The sequence below is a fragment of the Drosophila arizonae genome, chromosome 3 (genome assembly GCF_054131065.1).
Source record: "Drosophila arizonae isolate 15081-1271.41 chromosome 3, UAZ_ARI_1.0, whole genome shotgun sequence".
In the NCBI taxonomy this organism is placed as follows: Eukaryota; Metazoa; Arthropoda; class Insecta; order Diptera; family Drosophilidae; genus Drosophila; species Drosophila arizonae.
This window is the reverse complement of record NC_142923.1, coordinates 14,162,053-14,183,873: the sequence shown is the minus strand read 5'-3', so window position 1 is coordinate 14,183,873 and position 21,821 is coordinate 14,162,053. Positions and strand designations below refer to the sequence as shown.

The 21,821-nt window shown below is 37.7% G+C and overlaps 6 protein-coding genes across 6 annotated transcripts; 4 read left to right on the top strand and 2 right to left on the bottom strand.

The window, feature by feature from the left end:
- Positions 1 to 80: 80 nt before the first annotated feature.
- Positions 81 to 1,431, bottom strand: LOC108611196 (uncharacterized). The gene has a single exon (XM_018003703.2). The coding sequence runs from the start codon at positions 1,380 to 1,382 to the stop codon at positions 141 to 143; it is 1,242 nt and encodes a 413-aa protein (XP_017859192.1). The 5' UTR covers positions 1,383 to 1,431; the 3' UTR covers positions 81 to 140.
- A 1,472-nt stretch (positions 1,432 to 2,903) lies between these two features.
- ppk13 (pickpocket 13) lies at positions 2,904 to 5,248 on the top strand. Its single transcript, XM_018003707.2, has 7 exons — positions 2,904 to 3,186; positions 3,250 to 3,376; positions 3,436 to 3,720; positions 3,803 to 3,893; positions 4,194 to 4,279; positions 4,336 to 4,817; positions 4,883 to 5,248. Exons 1-7 carry the CDS (start codon positions 3,024 to 3,026, stop codon positions 5,032 to 5,034), a joined length of 1,386 nt encoding a protein of 461 aa, XP_017859196.1. The 5' UTR covers positions 2,904 to 3,023; the 3' UTR covers positions 5,035 to 5,248.
- Positions 5,249 to 5,848: 600 nt separating this feature from the next.
- LOC108611197 (uncharacterized) lies at positions 5,849 to 7,690 on the top strand. Its single transcript, XM_018003704.2, has 3 exons — positions 5,849 to 6,139; positions 6,458 to 6,596; positions 6,653 to 7,690. The coding sequence occupies exons 1-3, from the start codon at positions 5,966 to 5,968 to the stop codon at positions 7,519 to 7,521; spliced, it is 1,182 nt and encodes a 393-aa protein (XP_017859193.1). The 5' UTR covers positions 5,849 to 5,965; the 3' UTR covers positions 7,522 to 7,690.
- A 397-nt stretch (positions 7,691 to 8,087) lies between these two features.
- LOC108611195 (uncharacterized) lies at positions 8,088 to 9,948 on the top strand. Its single transcript, XM_018003702.2, has 3 exons — positions 8,088 to 8,632; positions 8,818 to 9,092; positions 9,154 to 9,948. Exons 1-3 carry the CDS (start codon positions 8,278 to 8,280, stop codon positions 9,805 to 9,807), a joined length of 1,284 nt encoding a protein of 427 aa, XP_017859191.1. The 5' UTR covers positions 8,088 to 8,277; the 3' UTR covers positions 9,808 to 9,948.
- Positions 9,949 to 9,997: 49 nt separating this feature from the next.
- LOC108612085 (uncharacterized) lies at positions 9,998 to 12,364 on the top strand. Its single transcript, XM_018004982.2, has 3 exons — positions 9,998 to 10,350; positions 10,742 to 11,010; positions 11,088 to 12,364. The coding sequence occupies exons 1-3, from the start codon at positions 10,032 to 10,034 to the stop codon at positions 11,754 to 11,756; spliced, it is 1,257 nt and encodes a 418-aa protein (XP_017860471.2). The 5' UTR covers positions 9,998 to 10,031; the 3' UTR covers positions 11,757 to 12,364.
- On the bottom strand, positions 11,835 to 20,310 carry tadr (torn and diminished rhabdomeres). The gene is made up of 9 exons (XM_089463783.1): positions 20,160 to 20,310; positions 16,063 to 16,208; positions 15,652 to 15,846; positions 15,484 to 15,575; positions 15,278 to 15,412; positions 14,364 to 14,518; positions 13,625 to 14,297; positions 12,809 to 12,907; positions 11,835 to 12,749 (listed from the first exon to the last, which is right to left on the bottom strand). Exons 1-9 carry the CDS (start codon positions 20,198 to 20,200, stop codon positions 12,225 to 12,227), a joined length of 2,061 nt encoding a protein of 686 aa, XP_089319909.1. The 5' UTR covers positions 20,201 to 20,310; the 3' UTR covers positions 11,835 to 12,224.
- Between the last annotated feature and the right edge of the window lie 1,511 nt (positions 20,311 to 21,821).

Sequence of the window (21,821 nt, the reverse complement as noted above, 5' to 3'; positions counted from 1 at the left end):
ATACAACGTAGTTAATTGTTTCTTAGTTATTCAGATATAATATATCAGATATTAATATATCAGCATTGAAAACATTGAACTTTCTATAGTTATAGCATATTATATATTTCTGATATTAATTAACAGCTTAAACTAATTTACTAAGATTGTAGAACATAATGATCGACAAAATCCTCCAACATGTCCATTAGGCGATCTCTATACAGCTGATCGGAGTTGAAGGCCTTCATGCAGATATCGATGCGTTTGCGATCAAAGAAATCGCTAAAACCGTCAGCGGAACCCGTCAACTCCTGAGTGCTGGCTGGCGGCAGTATAACCAAATGGCAGAAGAGACAGCTCTCGATGAGACCGATGATGCGATACTCTTCCACAGACTCCTCGAACTCGGCCACAGTCATGAAGTCGTCGATGTTTAGGCCGGCGCGCTTTAAAAACTCAGTCATAAAGCGATAATACTCGGCTAGCAGCTCGTTGAGATAGGCAGCACGAAACTGGCTCGTCGTCGGGATGGTGAGGACCGTTAGTAGATCCATGGCGGGCGGCGCGTACCTGGCCAGCTGGAAGTCCACCAGGCGGCATTGGAGCGGCGTTTCGCCATATTTGCCATACTGGAAGAGTATGTTGTTCGCCCAGAGATCGCCGTGCAGCAGAGTGTTGAGGCGCGTCTTGGAGGGCTTGGCCAGCTCAAAGATTCGCGACATGCGCTGCTTAAAGTTGGCCAGAATGAAGTCCAGTTGACTCTGATATTTGGGCATTGTCTTGATGAACTCCTTAAGCACCTCACACGACTGATTGAAGTTGACAATGCGCAAATGCTCCGGCGGCAAATTCGATGGATACGCGTTCTCCATCAAAGGCTGCCTGGGGCCATGCTTCTGGTCTCTTATGATGGAGCCAGCGTGCATGGCGGCCAGGGTCTTGAGGCAGCAGTGCAGCTGCTCATAGCTAAACAGGCCATCACGACCGGTTCCCATGCGATAGCCCTGATCGATCAGATTCTCAAAGACCAGAAGATTCTTGTCCGCATAGTAGCACTTGGGTGCTATCTCCGTGCATGCGGCCTGCACCTCGGGCAACACTTTCTTATAGACGACGATCTCCTTCTGGAATACGCCGAATGCCTCGAGATACTCCATGCGTGTGGCATTTCCCTCCGGTGCCACCTTGCAAAAGAATCGCAGTTTCTGCTCCACAGTTTCGGACAATCGCAGCACCACCTCCAGGTAGAAGTGGCTGCCCAGAAATCCAGCCGGCGCATCAGACGTGGGCTGCAGCTTGTAGCTGACAATCTCGAATCTGTCGCGGATTTCATGTTGATGCAGATAATTCTGGCACAGGCCCTGTATGTCGGTGCTGCTGAGCTCTAGTGCCGTTGCCATCTTGATTCCAACTGTTGTCACCGCTTCGGGTGCGCCTTTTACTTTATACCGTCAAATCCAGATGGATACCTGCCGCTATAAGCCGCTATAAAACACATTTCTGATAAGCAGCAGCGCAACAGCGTAATGCGATAGAAAAGATTACAATCGGATGTTGCCATCTCGTAGCCTAACCCGAGCAACGCTTGAACACTCTTCAAAGATGTATTTCACAATAATATATCTTTAATATATCTGATCATTTTTGCATAAATTATACATATAGTATTATAAGTATTTATTGTATATATTTAATTTGAAAATTGATTATTTCAATTAATTTACTATTTTTAATAAACAAATCATACCATATACAATTTGAATAGGAAATTCTCGGTTGATCTTGCTATCAACTAGTTGTTTATCGTCCACTTTGCTATTCTTCCCCATTTATGTTAGTAAACCCAAGGCCTGAATTGATGAATATAATAAAAGAGATTTACAATTAACATAGATAACTTTTAATATAAAATATTGTATGTTATATATACACAATTTTTTTCTTTTCTCATGTAACACACTTCATTCCAAAATATAATTAACTAAGGTTAGTTCACAGTGCACGCGACAATGGCTGGTCTTTCATTCATTATAAAAAAGTAATTGTTATCTATTGACGCACTAAATGCTAGACATTTTTTTAACTTAAATCAAGATTTAATGGCGAAGTTTGTGCAACGCTTAAATTTTACAACTGCAAAATTTTACTTTTCCCACACAGAAAATTAAATGCCCTGCGTACATATGAATTTATACTTAGTTAAAATGTTTATAATTAAGAATATTTTTACTTTAAAAAATATTAAATAAATGTTTATTAAATTATTCATTCATTAAATAAAAAAATAAAAAAAAAAAATATTATTATATTATGTTAGTAAAATTTTTTATAAAATATAAAGTTAATTGAATTTAATTTATGTTATCAAATTTAAATTAAATTTTAATTAAATTATTAAATAATTTATAATGAAATAATTTGAATGTAAAAAATAAAATTTAATTTAAATTAAAAATTTATTTAAGAGTTCATTCATTTTTTTTTTGTATATTATAAAATAAATATATATAATAAATATATGATATAATTTCGTAAATGAATATAATAAAATAAAATGTAACTGTAACTGTAACTGTAAAATGTAAAATGTAACAAAACTACAAATATGATTAAAATTTTTCCATCAGCTTATGCCAACTGAGAATATAATTTTTTTAATTTAACAGTTGAGCTAGAAGCGTCTGGCTAAACATTACCAAATGGGTTATGGAGGCGCCTGTCCAGCCCCACCGGCGCGTGCTTATCACATGGATGTTTGATAAGTGTTGGCCACTGTTGACTCAATGTACACAGAGACTAATACGAAAGATGATAGAGTTAAGGACCAGAAAGCTATATAAATAAGTTAATCTCAAAATAAATGTTGTCTAATTGGGGGAGGTCTGTGAAGTGCGTGCCTGCAAATGCTGTGAACTTCAGCAGCTGCAATAGAGCTTTATCGAGATGAAATGAATGTAATTACGAAATATATATTTATATTGATTTGACCATAAGCAAATAGCCGTCAGTAGTCAAACAGAGCTCCGGGCAACAGCCACGCAATGCGTTTGCGACAGAGCGTTGAGGAATATTTGAAGAATTCGACATTGCATGGAGCCCGTTTCATAGTGGACAAAGATGCCAGCTGGCTGGAGCGCATATTTTGGGGCGCTTGCCTGATGCTCTCGTGGTATGCCTCCTGGCGACTTATCAAGGCATCGCTGGGTGAGCATGGATATGATTAGATATAGTTAGTATAGCTCACCTTCATGTCACTTTCCATGTCAGCTGCCTTTGAGAACAATGCCATTAGCTTTGTGGTGGAGAGCTCCTATCGCGATTGGGATACCAATTTCCCAGCCATAATTGTGTGTGAGTCAAAGAACATGGATCGCATACAGGAAGTAGCCGAGCAGTAAGTAACTTGTCTATATGTGTTTAGGCTTAGGAGTCAATGTCCACTCCGCTCTCTAGGCTATGGGGCGTCGATCATGACTTCACCTTGGAGGAGGTGCTCAGTGAGATTGCGTTCTTTCGCGGCGAATCGTATCACACGGTGCACGAGTGCAGCGGTGAGGATTCCACAGCTGCGTGCTTCTATTCCAATTTCTCCTACTATGCTCAGTTGGTGCGCAGCAGCTGTGTGGACTCCATACACAGCTGTATGTGGAACGACAAACCTTTCGAGTGCTGCAACTACTTTCAGCGCATGGAAACGGAGCTGGGCATTTGCTATGCCATCAACTCCATGCAGGCGGAGTAAGCTGTGATTCTCTCTAGAAATGATAATGAAAAGTGGCCATATTTGAACTCAATATACATTTTCTCTTTCCTATACCAGTACAAAGTACAAAGGTCCCAAGCTAAATATGTTCTCCAATCGCTTTACGGGTCCGGGCTCTTTAAAAATGGAATTACATACGGAGGCAACGGTAAGTTTTTTATTTTATCATCAACCGTTTTTTATTTATTTTATTTATTTATTTCATATTTACGATTAGTTATTACAAAATCACTATGTATATTTGGTTTTTCTCTATAAACATTGTTCTTTTAATTTAAAAAATTCTCTTCAATATTAATTAAATAATTCTTTTTGGAACAGGTTTTATTTATTTATTAATAAATTATAATAATAATTGTATTTTTTTTATTATTCTTGCAATTTAATTGAAATGAATTAATTAAAAATTGTATAAATTCAAGCTAAAACCAAGATTTCTTTTACACAGGTATTTATATTGGGAACCGAAGAGGTGCCCACATTGGTGACACCAAAAACAGATTTTTTCATTGTGGGTCCCTACATATCTTTTGTGTGAGTACAACAATTTTCACAGTCTCTTTCGATTCACTCAAATCTCTTTCAATCAGTCGCTATGTGTCCAAGCGCGACATTGAGAACGATGAGGAGATTCGCCAGACGAGTGTGCATCAGCGCAATTGTCGCTTTCCGGATGAGAATATACTGGATGTGCATCGGTATTATAGCTACAGTGCCTGCACTGTGCAGTGCCGCAAGGATCGGCAAATGGAGTTGTGCAATTGCTCCAGCCACCTGACGCCCAATTCGCCGGATCATGAGCTGTGTAATATGGATGGACTGGAGTGCTTGAACCGCAACTACGAGGATCTGTCGGTCATCATAGCCAAATGGTCGCGACGCCGCGGACGCAAGGGACTCGTCTGTGATTGTCTGCCTTCCTGCACCGAAGTGGACATCACCACCGTGTTTGACAGCAAGGATAATATCTATGGCCATCAGAATCCTGTGTCCAAAATCGAGGTGGCGCTCATTGAGCTGCCCACAGAGCGCTACAAGCGCAACTTGGTGAGAGGCAAACTGGATCTGGTGGGTAAGTGGAAGAGCTGATGGAAGTCGTCTAAATCGTTGCTATATGTATGTATGTGTGCATTGCAGTGTCTATTGGTGGCACAACGGGTCTCTTTGTGGGCGCCAGCTTGTTGAGCTTTGTGGAAATCATATACTATATGACCATACGACCCTACATGAGCTACTCGAATGAAAGGCGACGCCAATTGAGACTCAGCCAGCACAGAGCGCAACAGTGAAACTCATTGCTTCTCAATTTACACCTGCTAACAAAGCTTGTTGAATTCTCATTAAATAATTTAATTCTTGTAATTTTGTTAAAAGCATTTCTTATTTTAAAATGATTATGTATAAATAATTCATATATTTTTAAGTCTACAATAAAATAAATAATTCGAATACAAATAATAAAATAAATAAATAATAAGAATAAATTAAGATTGTAATAAACAAAATAACAAATATTGATTTAAATAATAATAAATATTACAAAAAAAAAAATAATAATAATAATAATAATTAAGATAAAAGAAAATATTGAAAATAATTTATTTACATTTAAAGAAAAAAAATTAATAATAAATATAAATGTAACAACACTTATATATATATTTTTAATAATTTTGTTATATATCTATAATATATTCATTAAAGAAGAAAATAAATTCGGCTAAATTAAATAATAAATATAAACCTTAATTAAGAAATAAAAGCAAATTAGATATATATAAATATTTACTTATGTATTTTCTATTTTTATAATTATATCACATTAATATAAGTGGGTCACTTAATTGATGGCTAAAAGATAAGAGCAATGTTACAATATCGTAAAGAGCAAACTTTTTTTTTAATAAACATGTAACAATAATAAAGCGTGCCTTATCAGCAGTGCACTTGACAAGTGCTAGAATAGGCGTATCCATAGGTGCATATACCTATGTATATATACTTTAAAATATTTACATATGTGTATGTATATTTGAAGGCACGAAAAACAACGAAAACGAATCGAACTATTATATTCTCCGAGCAGCGTTGAAAATAAATTTTCATTGCTGCTCAGTTGAAAAGCGTTGCGCAGCGCTTGCACACGGCCGAACAAAAAACTGTGGCTAAAAAAACACACATTGTTCGCCCTCAAAGAGTAAAAGAGCGGGCGTATACGTAATGCAACGTATACGCAATATGCTCTTAACGCACGCCGAGTGTGAGCAGATCTTAAAGAACATGGTGAATGCAACAGAAGAGGAGTTGCAGCTATTGGACTATCGACTGGCAAGGGATACATCAGCTGTGGGCTATCTGGGAGATTATTATACGCTGACACTGAGCTATTGCACTGTGAGTGAGTTGATCGATTGAAACAATTGCTGTGATTATTGTCACAGTGACTTTTCATTGAACTTGGCATGTTTAGCATAAGATTATTTATGACTATATATATATATAAGAGAGAAATATACTAGGCGAAATAAGTTTCTCTTTGATTAAATATTTTCAAAACATTTATATGCTAAAAAAATGTACATAAAATATAAAATTTATTTGTAAATTAAGATCATAAAAAATTCTATAAAACCATTTATTTTTTAGCTTTAATTTATGCGAAAAAATATTTTTTATATTTTTAAACGTAATAAAATCATTGCCTACTTTCAGGCGGACACTAATATTCTTCAATCTCGAGAACTTTTTGTCAAAGCGCTGCCACAGCTCAGCGATGAGATGGAAAAAGAGGCAATTTTTCGCAAAGAGGCGTGGCTATATGATACCCTGCTAACAAATATGCAAAAATATTGTTCGCCATCAAATAATCAACATCTAGAATAGAAATTAATTTGTGACTCTTTACAGCCAAAATCAAATGGAGTGCCAAATGTTTTTATACTCGGCCGGATCTCATTGTGCTGGAGAACATCAAGCTAGCTGGTTATCGAGCTGCCGCTGAGAAGCTGTTGAGCGAGACGCAACTGCAGCAATTGCTACGCAGCATGGCTGCATTTCATGCGTCTAGTTTGATTTACGAGCAGCGCCAGAGCTTTAGTATTGGACGCGAGTGTAGCGAACGATTGCAGGAGATTACAGTCGCATCCAATATAGCCTGGTTTACCACTGGCATATCTGCTGTTCTAGATGTGATTAAGAGTCTGCCGCAGTATCAGGCGAACAGTTGGATTGATCAACAGTTGGCCAAGTTGGTGGACCGAGTTTATGAACAGGTTTCACCCTCGACGAAATATCGGAATGTGCTCTGCCACCGTGATCTATGGGCAGGCAATGTTCTCTTTCCAGCTGATCCGCAGGATGCAGTTATACTAGTTGACTATCAGACCTGTCGCTATAGTCCACCAGCTATCGATTTATGCTTCTGCCTGTATTTAAATTTATCAAGCACCGAGCGACAGCGTCTCGAATCGAAAAGCCTTGATTTGTATTACAATTGGCTGCAGCAGAGCTTGCAGCACTTTGGCTTGCGATCAGATGAAATAATATCCAAAGAGGAGCTGCTGCAGTCCTACGAAGAGTTTCGTCTCTTTGCTACGGTCTACAGTGCTGTGGCGGCCACAATTATCAAGGTGCCTCCTTCATTCGTGACGAACGAATTCAAATACATAGATCGCAGCGCTGTGATAATGAAACATATGAGAGAGAATGCAGTATTCGGAGACGAAATGGAAAAGTGCTGTATCGAAGTCGTTGAAACTGCTATGAATACTTTATAGCTGCTTCTCTCTCTCTCTCTCTCTCTCTTTTTCTCTTTCTCTTTTGTTTACACTTTACACTCTCTTCTCACACTAATTCAATAGAAAAACATGATAACTTATCGTAAATAGTAAACTGAAATACAACTCATATAAACAGCACAGCACACCGATGCTTTTATACACTAAATGATGATTATTATTATTGGCCTTTGTGCAAATTAATTTCAATTTATAAAATTTATTATAATGGAAAATGAGAATACATACTGTGTATTGTGCATGCACTACATGTAGTTAGAAGTATTTTTTTTTTTTCTATTATTATTTATATCTATAGAAAAATATTATAAATTTTTTTTAATTGCAGTCTATTTTAATAATTCCTATATACATGTATACATATATGATTTTTATTAATATCGATTTCCCTTTGTTAAATTGGTAAATTAAAATATAATAATTTCTAAAAATTTGAATTTTTATTTTTATTTTGTAAATTTTAATTGTAGTCAATTTAATTTTTGTTATTTATTTTAATAAATATTTTTTAGCTTTCACTCAAGAATTATTAAATAGTAAAATATATTATATAGAATTTAAACATCTTTGCCACAAATTTACCTAATCATTTCAACCCAAGCAAGCAACTAGTTCAATATACCTCAAATCAGAGTGTAGTTAATATATATAATGACTTTGCCGGTCTCTGGCTCATAACGCTCCGATTGCTGGCTGCGAACGGCCAGTTTTATATGTAATATTTTCAACTGAACAATGAGTGAAGACAACTATAATCCCGTGCTAACGCGTGTGAATCGCCTGGAATTGTTTACGTTTGAGGAATGTGAAAAGATATTGAAAGCTGCCCTCGAGGATCAACAGCAAAAGGGCAAACTTAATGAATTCAAAGTTGTGCCAGCCATCGAACATGTGGGCTTTCTAGGAGAATATTATCATCTGATTCTTAGCTATCAATTGGCTAGTGAGTCAGAGCAGCGCTCAATGCGTCTGTTTGTCAAATCTGTGGTCTACGAGACTGCGAACATGAGCTACTACGAGGAGAAGAAGTCGATAATACAAAAGGAGGCGAAACTATACGAATTGCTGTTGAATGATTTGAAGAAATTCTGTAAGTTTCTTTTCAAAATTATACGTAGTTTCCATAGAACCCAGCTATTATTAATCTACAAGCCATAAATCTAATTTTAAAAAGTTTTTTTTTTTCTCTCTATTTTTAATTTTTTCTTATCTGTTTTGTTTAATAGTTTGTTTATTCTTTATTTTTATTTCTTTCTTATCTTCAATCGCAAACAGCTGCTCATGTTTGGTGTGCCAAATGCTATTTCACCCGAGATGATTTGTTTGTCATGCAGAATATCGAAGATTTGGGCTACAGATCATTGCCCTCGAGCACACGATTCCTCAGCGAGGAGCAGTTGTTGCCCATGCTCAAGGCTTTGGCTACGTTGCATGCGAGCAGCGTGGCCTATGAGAAACGCCATCGGCTGACCATTGGCGTAGCATTCAGGAAGTGGCTGCTGGAGAAGTCTATTGATCCCGACATTGCGTGGTGGACCACAGGCATAAAGGTGAGTTTGCCAATAAAAGTAATAAAGTAAGCTGAACTAAACACGCTCTATACAAATGCAGGCCGTGCTGGGTATGGCCGCAGCGCATCCGCTAGTTGTCAATAATGCGGCTGCCCAGGAGTATGTGGCCAATGAGCTGCCGCGCTGCCTGGATCGTGTCTACTATATGGTGAATCCATCGCCTGTGCATCGCAATGTCTTTCTGCATCGCGATGTCTGGGGCGGCAATGTGTTCTATCCTCAGGAAGAGTCGAAGAAGTTAGGCTGTGTCCTGGTGGACTTTCAGCTCTGTCGCTATGCACCACCAGCTGTGGATCTGCTGATGGCCTGCTATCTGAACTTGGAGCCACTGCACCGTAAGCAAATAATGGATAATCTAACGACCTGTTATTACTCGCACTTGATTGATGAACTGACCGCCATGGGCATCGATGCCGGGCGTGAGCACCTGGACCATGCAGCCTTTGCGCGATCCTTGAAGGACTTTGCTCTCTTTGGTGCCACCTACAATTGCATAGCTGCCACCATACTGCGCCTGCCCGACAACTATCTGAAGCAGCTGAAGGACGAGCAGCCCATGGAGTTCCATCGATTCTGCAATATAGATCGCACCGCAGCCCTAGTGAGCTTGATGAGTCAACATGAGGATTTTCGTAGCTATATGAATGCTTGCATCGAAGACTTATTGGAACTAACCTACTATACCTCCAACTGAAATGGTTCAGTCTTATCTGCTACGTGTACACAATGCTCGCATAGTAACGCAGCTTATCAGCTAAGATTATTTAATATGAAGTATTATAAAAAAAAATTGTTTTATGTGATAACTAAAATACACAGATAGCTTTTGAACTCATCTCTAACAATGTTTTATTTCGATTTCGTGTTAAGCAAAGCAAAATTGTTGTGGGTTTAGTTCACTTTCAACAGGCAGCCTCAATGGAGCTGCTCAGCTCTGCGGAATGTCTTCGCATCGCCTTACGCACACTTCAGCTGAAAGACGATGACGAGAATTTGATTTTACTGAAGCGACAACTTGAGGCGGGCTCCACTGAACTGATGGGCTATATGGGCGAATACTACAAGCTGCACTTGGAATTGGAGCACACGAAAACTAAGTGCAAACACCATTTACAATACTTTGTTAAGAGTTTGCCATACAAGAATCCACCACAGCGCGCCGAATGCGAACGCAAAGGCGTCTTTCGCAAGGAAACATCAATATATAAACGAATATTGCCGAATATACAGAGATATGGTGGGTTATAAGGTAACTTTGCACTAAATATAAATGAATTTTTTTCTTAATGAGTATATTTATTACTAAAACTAAGCAGAATAACAATGTCAATTACTTTTAAGATCATAAATTATTTATAGGGCGGGTAACTTATTATTATTATTCAATAACAATGAGTTTAATTTTATTAAATTCAAATCATTTAAAATAATTTAATAACAATGATCTAATTTGAGTGCATAACTGTATGTATATAATTATAATAACGATGGTAACAGTACAATTAGCTCATTATAAATTATATATAAGTAAAATTAAATTATAAAAAAATTCGGATAACATATTATAAACTATATATAAATGATAAAAAAAAAAAAAAATTTAATAAAAATATTTATTATTATTTTAGCCAGTCGCAAGCTATTTCCACAATGCTATTACAGCAGAGATGATGTAATGGTGCTGGAAGATCTTACGCAGCGTTATCGACATCTCAAAGCCAATGAGAGCTACTGCCAGGAGCATTATAAATTGGTTTTGGGACATTTGGCTGCTCTACACGCAGCGAGCATCGCCTGGGAGGAGGCAGAACAATTTAATATTGGCGAACGTTACAAAAATGTATTCAAGGAGCTGCTAATGAACACGGAGAACGAGTGGTTTATCACTGGATTAAAGGTGAGTAGATTTCTATTATATTGTATATATATGTATGTAACCTTATTAATTCTTCAATTCAAATATTATTTTTATAGGGTATCGTTTTCTTGGCCGCTCGACATGCCAAATACCAAACGGAGAGCGCTCAAACTTTCATAAGAGAAAAACTTTATCACCTCCTGAGCGAAACGGAACATCTTGTAAAGCCCTCGAAGAGCATAAGAAATGTGCTATGCCATCGCGATACCTGGGATCGTAATATCCTCTTCGGGTTTGACAGCCCGACGGCCAGCTTGCCGAGCTCTTGTTGCATCGTGGACTTCCAATTGACGCAGTATTGCTCGCCCAGCTTGGACGTGCTCTTTCTGCTCTATATATTGCTGCCCTCGGCCCAGGAGAGACGCAACATGTATGATCAAGCACTGGAGTATTATTACGATGCTCTTCAAGCTGAATTTATGCGCCTCGGTCTGCCGTCTGATCTGATTAGTAGGTCAAACTTTCTGGAGGAGTGCGAGCGAACACGCTTAGCAGGCTTGACTATGAAGGCGCTCACCGAGCCTCAGACCAAGATGCTGGCTTCGATTAGCAATAAGCTGCGCTCAGAGGAGCCGGAGAAGTTTGACTTCTACCTGAATTGTGATCGCAGCGAAATGTACTTGAGAGTCATGCAAATGCAGCCGGGCTATGAGGAAACGATAATGCAGCCCATAGCAGAGCTGGTTGACTATCTCATGGAGCGGGAGAATCTCTCTGTTTTATAAGGCTTATCCTGATAACGATTGTAATGCGATCGCGTACAAAAAAAAAAAAAAAAAAAAAAAAAAAGAAAATGGAACAAATGACTCGACATGCATTATTTATTTAAAAGACCTAACAGTTTGAACTGGAACTAGAGACACAAAATATATATTTGTTTAGGTATATAGAATCTAGCTAGGGAGATGGCATACATAAATATATAATAATGTGTATATACTCGTTTATATGTATGTATATATTTATATATTTATTTTTATGGCTGTATAATACTAGCTTCAAGCTGGACTCGTCTCTGGTAATCCGCATTTGAATTGGTAAAAGCCTAGCAAAGTTTAAAAGGCGTCTTTGTTTTCTGGGTTTGCCAGCTAATCGGTCCAGCAATCCTCGTTGGCATCATCTTCGTCGTAGTCGCGCACATTGAAGTCCTCGTGGAACAGATCCTCGCCCTCCTCTTCGGAGGACTCCGACTGTCATCTGATGCCGCTGACACGCTGTGGCAGACTAATCACGCCCTTGGGCGGCCGAGGCATTCGAATGCTGGTGGCTGTGCCCGCTGCCGCCGATGTCGATGCCTTGCCAGAGACACTGGGTATCAACTGGGCATTCAGAATGGTTGGCTGATCGAAGCAGTTGCAGCAGTACTTGTCGCAGCGCAGCAGCAGCGTCAGTCCGCTCAGCAGCCAGACGAGCACGCCGGGCCAGGCGTGCTCCGCACAGGCCGAGAAGAAGACGACGCTCAGCAGCAGGCAGAGGGCGCAGAGCACGGGACTCACATTGATGACGCTGCCCGTGTACTGTGGTATTATGCCCATCATCATGGCCACAATCAGAACACCGATGGCTCCAGTGAATGCGGCTGGTGCCCAGTGCAGCACCAGTCCAGCCACGCACAGGGCAATGCCCAGGCCGATGACAACTATCGAAAAGATGGTCACGCGCCAGGAGCTCACTGTGGGCACACGCACGCTACGCTCCAGGGGACCCGCTGTGGTTACCTGCAAAATCGTACAGGTGGGTTAGGCTTACGACTATAGTGAGTGGTGACTTGACATACCTTTATCTTTTGTCGATACTCATCAACGATGGCATCAATGTCCGTTGAGGTGTCCGAGTCACTTTTGTCAAACTTATCAGGATACTCAAAGTCAGATGGCTGCAAGAAAGTAAAAATTATATGTAAAGCAAAAATAATAACTTTAAATTGTAAATAATTTTAATTTCACTGTTTTTCTTTCTTTAAATATATTATTTCCAAATCAATATGCCTTTGTATATCTAAATGAAAAAGTAATTACATATTACTGTTATATTTACAAATATTGAAATTTTTAAAAATTAATATTATTATTTTTTTTTTAATATCATACAGAATATAAAAAAAAATAATAATACTAATAATATAAATTATTTGTAATAATATAATATTAAAATGAATTCTTTTTATTTTATTATTATTACTTTTTTTTTTTTTTGCTCGAAAATTTCTTCGAAACTTAAAACATATATAAAGAATGTAGACGACTTTTACATCTTTCAATGTGAAATATAATACTATAATTATTAAAAAATATTATGAAAATTAAATAGATTTTTTCAATTTCAATTTCAATTTATTTCACTCTTTGTTATAACTACATAATTTTGTGAATGGTATTTTACAATATTTTAAGAGTTTAGGCTAATTCAATACTAATTAAATAGATAATAAAATAAAATATATATGCAGAGATTCAAGAGAGTTTATAAATATTTAATATTAAAACAAACAATAAAATTAAGTACTGGCAACTGATATGTTAATAAATGAGAGTAAAAGCTAAGTCATATTTTCTTCTCAGTCTTCTCTACATCTCTACAACTCTATACTCACCGGTGGCTCGCTGTCGGAGAGAATCGTGGACTCCACATCTCTGCCCTCGCGCTGTGGACAAGGTGACGTGGGCTCGCCCAGGAGCAGCCATTCCTTTTCGACTTCGGGCTTAGCTCGTTGCTTGTTCTTTGGCTTTTTCATGGCGCGCTGCTTGTGCAACCCAAGATTCCAGAGGCTGCGCCTCACGCGATTTGAGCTGCCGGTGGCAGCGCTGCTGCAGCTGCTGCTGCTCTTGGCAATGGGCGCCGTGGAGAGGCGGCTGTAGGAGAGGGAAGACTCACTGCTGCTGGGCTGCATGAACTTGGGTCGATACGGCGTGTACAGCAAGTAGAAGGCACGCAGAAAGCCGGCCGTCAAATGGCTGGCCGCCAGGCAGTAGCTGAGATGCTGCAGGGGGCAGGCGAAGGCCAGCATGGCGCACAGGCTGCCCGCTATGAAGACGGCCAGGACGGGATTGCCGCTGTCAGAGCTCTCGTAGCTGATTTGTTTGCTGAGAATGCGCCACTCGGACGTGGCCAGACGCACCACAATACCGTACAGCTCGGGAAAGATTTCCATAAAGGCCGCCGAGCTGGTCAGCAGCAGCATGCAAGCCGACGCTGGCACCAGCTTATGGAAGCCGCTCTCATCGAGAATATTGAAGAGCGGCACGGCCACATAATCATCGCGCAACCTGTTGAGAAAGGCGAGTTCTGAGAGTGAGAGTATTCATATAGATGGATAGAGATGTTTGACTTACTTGAAATGCACCACTGTGGATAAGCAAATGGCGGTAAGCAGCAACGAGATGCAGACCAGAGCAAAGACCAAGATCGCTGTGGTGCGTGAGCCGCGGTGCTGCTGAGGCAGAACGCTGGGAAATGCGTAGCTCAGTAAAGCGGTTGTCAAGAGGAACTGCAAGAATGGAGTCAATGAGAGAGTTACGAGGGAGAGAGAGATAGATAAGGTAAAGAGAGAGCGATAGAGAGAGAGAGAGGGAGAGAGAAGGAGAGATAAAGGGGATTTAATTAGATAGAGTTAGAGAATGAGATGAAAGAGGCAGAGATGGAGACAGAGTGACAAAGGGAAATATATTTAGCGAGAGAATGAGATATAGAGCGAGAGAAATATAAATAAAATGATTGGTATATAGGAAAAAATTCGAAGGAGAGATATAAAAATATAGGGATAGTGAAAGGAGATATACCGAGAGGGAGAGTTTCAGCTTTCATTTATTACCAATTTATTTCTGAGAATTTTCAGCTCCACTATATTCGAGAACACCCATGAGTTAAAGCCTACTAGCTTCCATGCAAACAATTATAATAACACTTATATAACAGAGAATTCTACTACACCATCAAAACCCACTCGCAGAAGATCCTATGCTAAACAAAACAAAACAAAAAACTTTGTTTGACGTGTCATAATCAAAAGCTCACATCCTGCGCCTTCAATTGTCGCCAGTCACGAAAGCCGGCGGCGGCAACGCGACCAAAAATCGATAAAATAAAAATAAAATAAAAATAAGAACAGCTAAGGAAATGGCTAAAAGTGCACTGACCCAATAAAACGCCCATTGCCAGACTATCAAAGGGAGGGGAACGAGACAGACAGAGAGAGAGAGAGAGGGAGCGAGAGTGGAGTGGGGAGTGAGGAAAATGATCCACTTACACTGCTAATGCCATTTGGCTGAAAGTAGTTCTCCGACCAGGCCAAAAAGTCGCCACGCCACCAGCCCACAGCGCTGAGAATTGCATTCAGACCAAACATGCCGAGAGTCATAATAAAACTGAATGCCTTTGAGTGCTGCAGCGAGAAAGGGGGGTAAGAGTTAGTAAAAAAAAAAAAAAAAGGAGGGCGTGTTGCAGGCTGCATACCTCGAGGCCCAGCATGAACATGCCAGTTACCAGAAAAACAACGGCTACGCCAAGTACATCCGGCCAGGGTTCGTTTGCAGGCGAATTGCGGCCTGAAAGCAGGCAACGAAATTTGTTAGTTTACAGGGTCACAGTGCAGGCACAAATATTAGGTACACCAACACACACCCAGTATCAGTATGCGTGCCAAGCCGCCCGTCATGGCGTCCAGACAGGCGCTCAAAGTCCGCGCGAGCACTGCACAGGCGCACATGGCCGTCAGTGCGTCCATCCAGAGGGCCAAGAAAAGGCAGCCAAAGTCAAACTTGTTTGTGGCGCGCACATAAGGCATCTGCAGGCTGCGCAAGCTCGACTTGCAGCGGGCTGTAAGGTGAGACAGAAAATAATAATAATAATAATAATAAAATATATATAAATATAAATGCTATATATACAGTAGAATACGCTCAAGGGTCCGTCGTTTTACCCGTATAGGTTTGCTCATATAAGTTTATCTGCTATATGGCCGCTATAAGCGGAGTCGGTATAGCCGAATTTCACTGTATATATCTATAACTTAACTTTTGACTGCCTACTCACCTGCCATGGCGCCGTAGACGATGGCCAGCAGCGTGGCAAAGACGAGAGCCGGTGCGGCTGCCTCATTGTAGGCTATCAGGTAGGCAACTATGGATGTGCCCAGCGCCAGGCGAGCGCCGCTGCCGGAGCAGAGCGCATCAAGCAGACTGCAAACAGAGAAGAGAAAATCGTAAAATTAATTAAATCCGACGGCAAATGGCATTTAAGATTTAATGAGATGTCCGGCCAGGACACGTGGGAAGATATCACGCCCACGCGCAAAGGCCGCACCGAATGGACAGCTATTGACGCCCATCATCGTGGGGATCGGATTGTGTTTGCTCTCCAGCTGTTGCATGACTCATTTAACATTCCTTTGTCCTTTGGCAGAGTATCCTGTTTCGTAATTGAAGCTCTTTTCTCCCTCTTTTGGCCAATTTGCTGTTTATTGTAATCGCATGCACAGTTAATGCATATTTCAGAGCCATTATTATCCTTAATTATGGGGAAATTGTCTGGCTAGCTTGCGGCTAGTTCTAAGTAAATTTGCCAAATTGGCTTACAAACTGAATAAGTAATTGCCTGAGCTCATTCCACTCACTTGATGCAATTACTTTCGCTGCTTTTCATTTAATTTTTTTGACTACTCTTTCGCTTTATTTATAGCCTCAGCCAGGCAAAACATTTGCAAATAAAACACTTTCCTTCTCTATGGATCGCATAAATATCAGCATCTCCTCTGTCTCACTGCCTTTCTGTTTATCCGTTTGTCTGGGAGTTGTTGCTATGCATTGGTTAGTTCTTTAGTTTTGGCAAAGTGCGTGACTAGCCAACGACATAAACAACTCACTGAACAAGGTTTAGGCTTAAAGGAATTGGGTTGCCTACATGCTAATAATTTGCATAATACATTTAAGATGATATATGGGATAACGTAATTGCAAATGAAAAATTTTACATAAATACAAAAATATTAAATACTAATTTAGATTAATTGAGAGTGGAGCTAAATTTTTTTATATGAAAAATCATATGACGTATTTTAAAAATTTTCTAAGATTCATTTTAAAAATTAATTAATTAAATTAAATTACAATTAATTTAAAATATTGATTTAAAAATAAAATATATGTATATATAAAAATAAAATATATGTATTTAGCATTCAATTAATTTTTTTTATACATGTTAAAATATTTAATATTATTTTTATATATGCAAAATATTATATATTTAAAATTTATTAGAAATGATAATAATAATTATTAAATAAAAAGTAAATTAACAAAATAGTGAATCTTATTGTATTACAAAAAATTTAAGCTATATTTTAATATTTAGACCAACATAGAAATATATATTAATTTATGTTAAAGGTTTCCTTTTTTTTTTTTTTTTTTGGATATCCGCATGAAAACTCTGTTGATCTCATTGAATAACCTTCGTCTGTTCGTAAAAGTCTTTTAAAGAAAAATCAAATTTTTTTCAAATAATTGCGACGAAACTTAGCTAAGATTCAATTTTCTATTTTGTGCAGTCTTGCGAATCGGTTGGGTTTATGTATATAATACAAATTCATTATATTCGCAATCTATGCTAAAAATAATATATATTTATTCAAATTGTAATGTTATTTTAAAATAGATTATCCTGCTGTAGCATTAACAAACTCGCTTTCATTACGTATGCCATTTTATATGTAATACATATATGACTGGACATGATTATAATTTAAATAATTGGGTTAATTTTCCAAGTCTATGCGAAAATGTATAATAAATTCAAGTCTACACTTTATTTATTACACTTAGTTATTTAATAGAAATGTGTTAAGAAAAATTCTCAACAATGCTTCTATAACACAATATTACACATACGCAGCATAGGCTGGCTTCTAAATGTGTAGCGCACACAAAAGTCAAATAGAAGTGAAAAACAACAGAAAAAATAACAAAAATAACAACAACAATGTAACCATAGCAGAGCGGGGCATAAACAGCGCCAGTCAGTGCGACGCCGACACCAACATGGAGAAGAAAATATACAAAAACAAAAAACTTGCAAAAATAAACCGAAACTAAATAAAATAGAGCAAAAAACAAATGCCAAATAGACAATGGCTTAGGCGGGTAAATGGTGGAAAGCTCCAGCGAAAGCAATCAAAAATCAATTTATTGATTACACGACAAATATATCAAGCATAATATATATGTATGTATGCTGGCCCAAAAGGCTTGACCATGAAAATTCAAATGTATAATGCATAGAGCTCTTAATATGGCATATGATTTAAATTATGCCGAGTGGTGCGTGGCGGGTTGGGTGGGTGGTTGCTCAGCTGGGTCGTTGGATGGTTGGTTGGTTGGTTGCCTTTACCTGGCGCTCGACATAGCTGAACGCTGCTCCTGCTGCTGGCTTGCCTTTGTGTTGTAGCTGCTTTTTGGCTATGGGTTACGTTAGTTGGCTAACTGCCAGCCCGAAGCTCAGTGCTTGGACTCGAGTTGTTTTTGTCATTTAATGCTAAATGCACAACAATTTCGCACAGTGCATTATAATCTTTGCTTAACTATTGTTATTGAACGTTTTTGTGTGATTGAGACTTTACGAGCGCTTTGTATCACTGGCCGCCTGGCATTGCCTTTAATTAGCCACGTCGACGTGACGCGTTACAAGCAGCCAGCACTATGGGCCAAATACGTTGCCAACTATTTCGCTATGTTCCGCACTCGCAAGAAAAACAGCGTAACGCTCACTTAAATTGGCCGCAATTGACTGAATGCTCAATTGAAGCTTTTCCTTTGCCATGAAAAACGAAAGCTTTCCCTGACCGGGAGATAGTGAGACAGAGAGAGGCAGAGAGAGAGAGAGAGATAGAGAGAGAGAGGGAGAGTGAGTGAGTGAGAGCATAGGAGAATTTTTTTGTGACTCCTGCGCACTGGTGATTGTTTACGTTTGCTTGAACAGTTGATTGCACCGGCCTCTGCTCTCTGCTTCTTGCTCTTTGATGGCAACGAGTGGTTGCATTGGACAGGTAATAGAATTTATTACTCTTGACGTTGTTCAAGTGGGTGACGAGTGTCATTTATTTTGAGCACAAATGTGCGCGCCTTTTCGCTGAGAGTCTTTTATTTGCCAACACATCGAAGTATTTGAGCTGAAAATGTAATTTAATGAGAGAAATGTCTGGTATATCATTTTAATAGTAGAAAAATAATAGAATGAAAAATATGTAAAAACTTATTGTTTACAGCTCTCTTATATAAAACAGAACCGGATTTTAAGCTGAAAATGTAATTTTATTAATCTTTTTATTTTTTATTTGTTTAATGAATAAACGTAGTTGACAACTATTGTCATTATATTTCTACTGGATTTTCCTTCAAATAAAAAATTGATAAATCATGTTACTGTATTAATTAGAATAAATAAACAAAGCTGAGCAGATTTTAATCTGATGTGATGATGGGGTTCCCTTTTAAATTTAGCATTTTTATTTAGCCCTAAGAAAAAGGCAGCCTATCTTATCTTGGTCTTCTATATTTTTAATACTTATATTAATAATTTATATTTATTTAAATAAGTCTGACTATATTTATAGTTAACTAGTTATTTCGGATGCACAATAATTATTGATTAAAAACATACCAGAGAAACGATTCGAAACAAAAAGTTAACTAAACCTACAGTTGATGCTGCTTTGCTTATCAAAATCCGTTCACTCAGCTTCAACCGGTCCAATCTATTGCGTAGAATAAAATAAGAAATACAAATACAAATATCTAATATAATACACCAAGTTTCATTACCATAAATTTTTTTAAATCCAAATACTATTAGATACAGATGGACTTTGAAATGCTTATAAATCAAGTATCTTAGAAAAATACAAGTCCAATGCAATTAACCAAATAAAAAATGGGTTAAAAAATCAAATCCTCATATAACTTTTTAGGCAAACTAATTTATGTCTTCTTAAAAAATGCATAAAAAAAAAAAATTCCACAACGTTGCTTAAATTTCATTGTATATTTTGACTGACTATGACAATTCATATTTATTTTATAATTAAAGCTGCTTAATATATATTGTAGTGCGTCGATAATCTTTGTATTATTTACTTGACTACTTGATATCGATGTTCTAACTGCCATTGAATCATCTAAAAATATCACTTATTTCATTTAGGCTGACATCAATCATCTGGAATGAGCAAATCAATAGCAGATGCTCACGAAGCTACTGACACCCACGCACTGTGCTAAAAACCAATCTAAACACAAGAAAGAGCAAGAACAAAATGAACGACAACATCTGCTAGTCCCAGACATATACAAAATAATGTAATTTAAGAATGAAAGGTAGTTCTAGTTGAAATAATTTACGATTCGAGAACTGGATTTTCCTGCTACTATAAAGCCGAACCAGTTCCAGATAGGTGTTCGACTAATGCTTATATAAGTCAACTTATTATTATTACGATACATTTGTCAAGAGTGCGCGAAAAAAAAAAAACAATAATAACCACAAAGTTTAAAAACATTAGACTTGGCGCATTTATAACTTTCAGCTGAGCTTTCGGTTTTAGAGGCTGCGGTCACTTAGCACTCATCAAAACAACGACTCCAGCGATCGACCTTCCGTTCAACTTTAGAGTTATTTTTATTTATTTTTTGTTAGTTACCTGTGAGATATGTGGGCATTATCATATTGTTTATAGCTTAGCTTACCGTTGTCTCTATATGAAATACTGTTTATTTTTTCTCTCTTTTTTTTCTTGTTAATATCTCGCAGCCTCCATTTGCGCATTTGGCCTTATTACTTATGATTTGGTTACTAATTTAATTAAAAGCACATTTAATATGCTGATGTCTTAGGCTTTGTTAAGGTTTTTTAAGTGCACTGTAAATAGAGCTTACGCCTAATTCTTTCGGCCTATTAATTAATTCATCAATATTCTCCAAATGTCTACTTTGACATTACATATTTGGAATATTGCATCAAGTACAGCCATTTAAAAAAAAAAAAAAAAAAAGGAATAAAATTACTTTATCAATTTACAAATTGCCAAAATTAAAAAAAAAAATTCTTTGTTTCCATAAACATAAAAATATTTATATTTAAAGCATAGCAGACTGGACTAAAATAGTTATAATTCAAATAAAATATTATTTATTATTATTTTATTTTTTTATGTGTTAAAAAGAAATATGATTTAATGTACATTTGGTAAACAAACCCAATAAAAACGTGAACAAATTATGTTACATAATTCCGATAATTTAACGCAATATAAGCTCATCAAATACTTGTATGTAGTTTACATATTTAACTTTGCACGTGGCTACCGCATTCACATCTATATCTAAATTAATACGATTATCTATAATTTGCATAATTATATATGGAAGAAAATCTGTGTAGGGCCTATTCAGACGGCGCCCTATAGCTGAGTTTCTTATTAGCAGCTCGATAGCCTCAACGATGTTGAAGCTAAAATTTGTTTTGTTTCATTTTTTCAGATTTTGATGGGTGTGCAGGGCCTCAAATCGATAAGGCCTTAAAGAAAAGCCATAATTAAGATTCAATGTCGCTTGCATCACACTTTAAGAGTTAGCATGCCGTGAAGTGGGTCAATTTCAGCGGAAGCTCATGATAATCTGGTACCGGAAAATATTCATCTACTAACACTACGATCTAAACAAAGATACTACCTAAAATAGTGTTGACATTTTTAGTTTGCTTTGTCAACTTAATAAAAGCATGATAAATTGTATTTGACA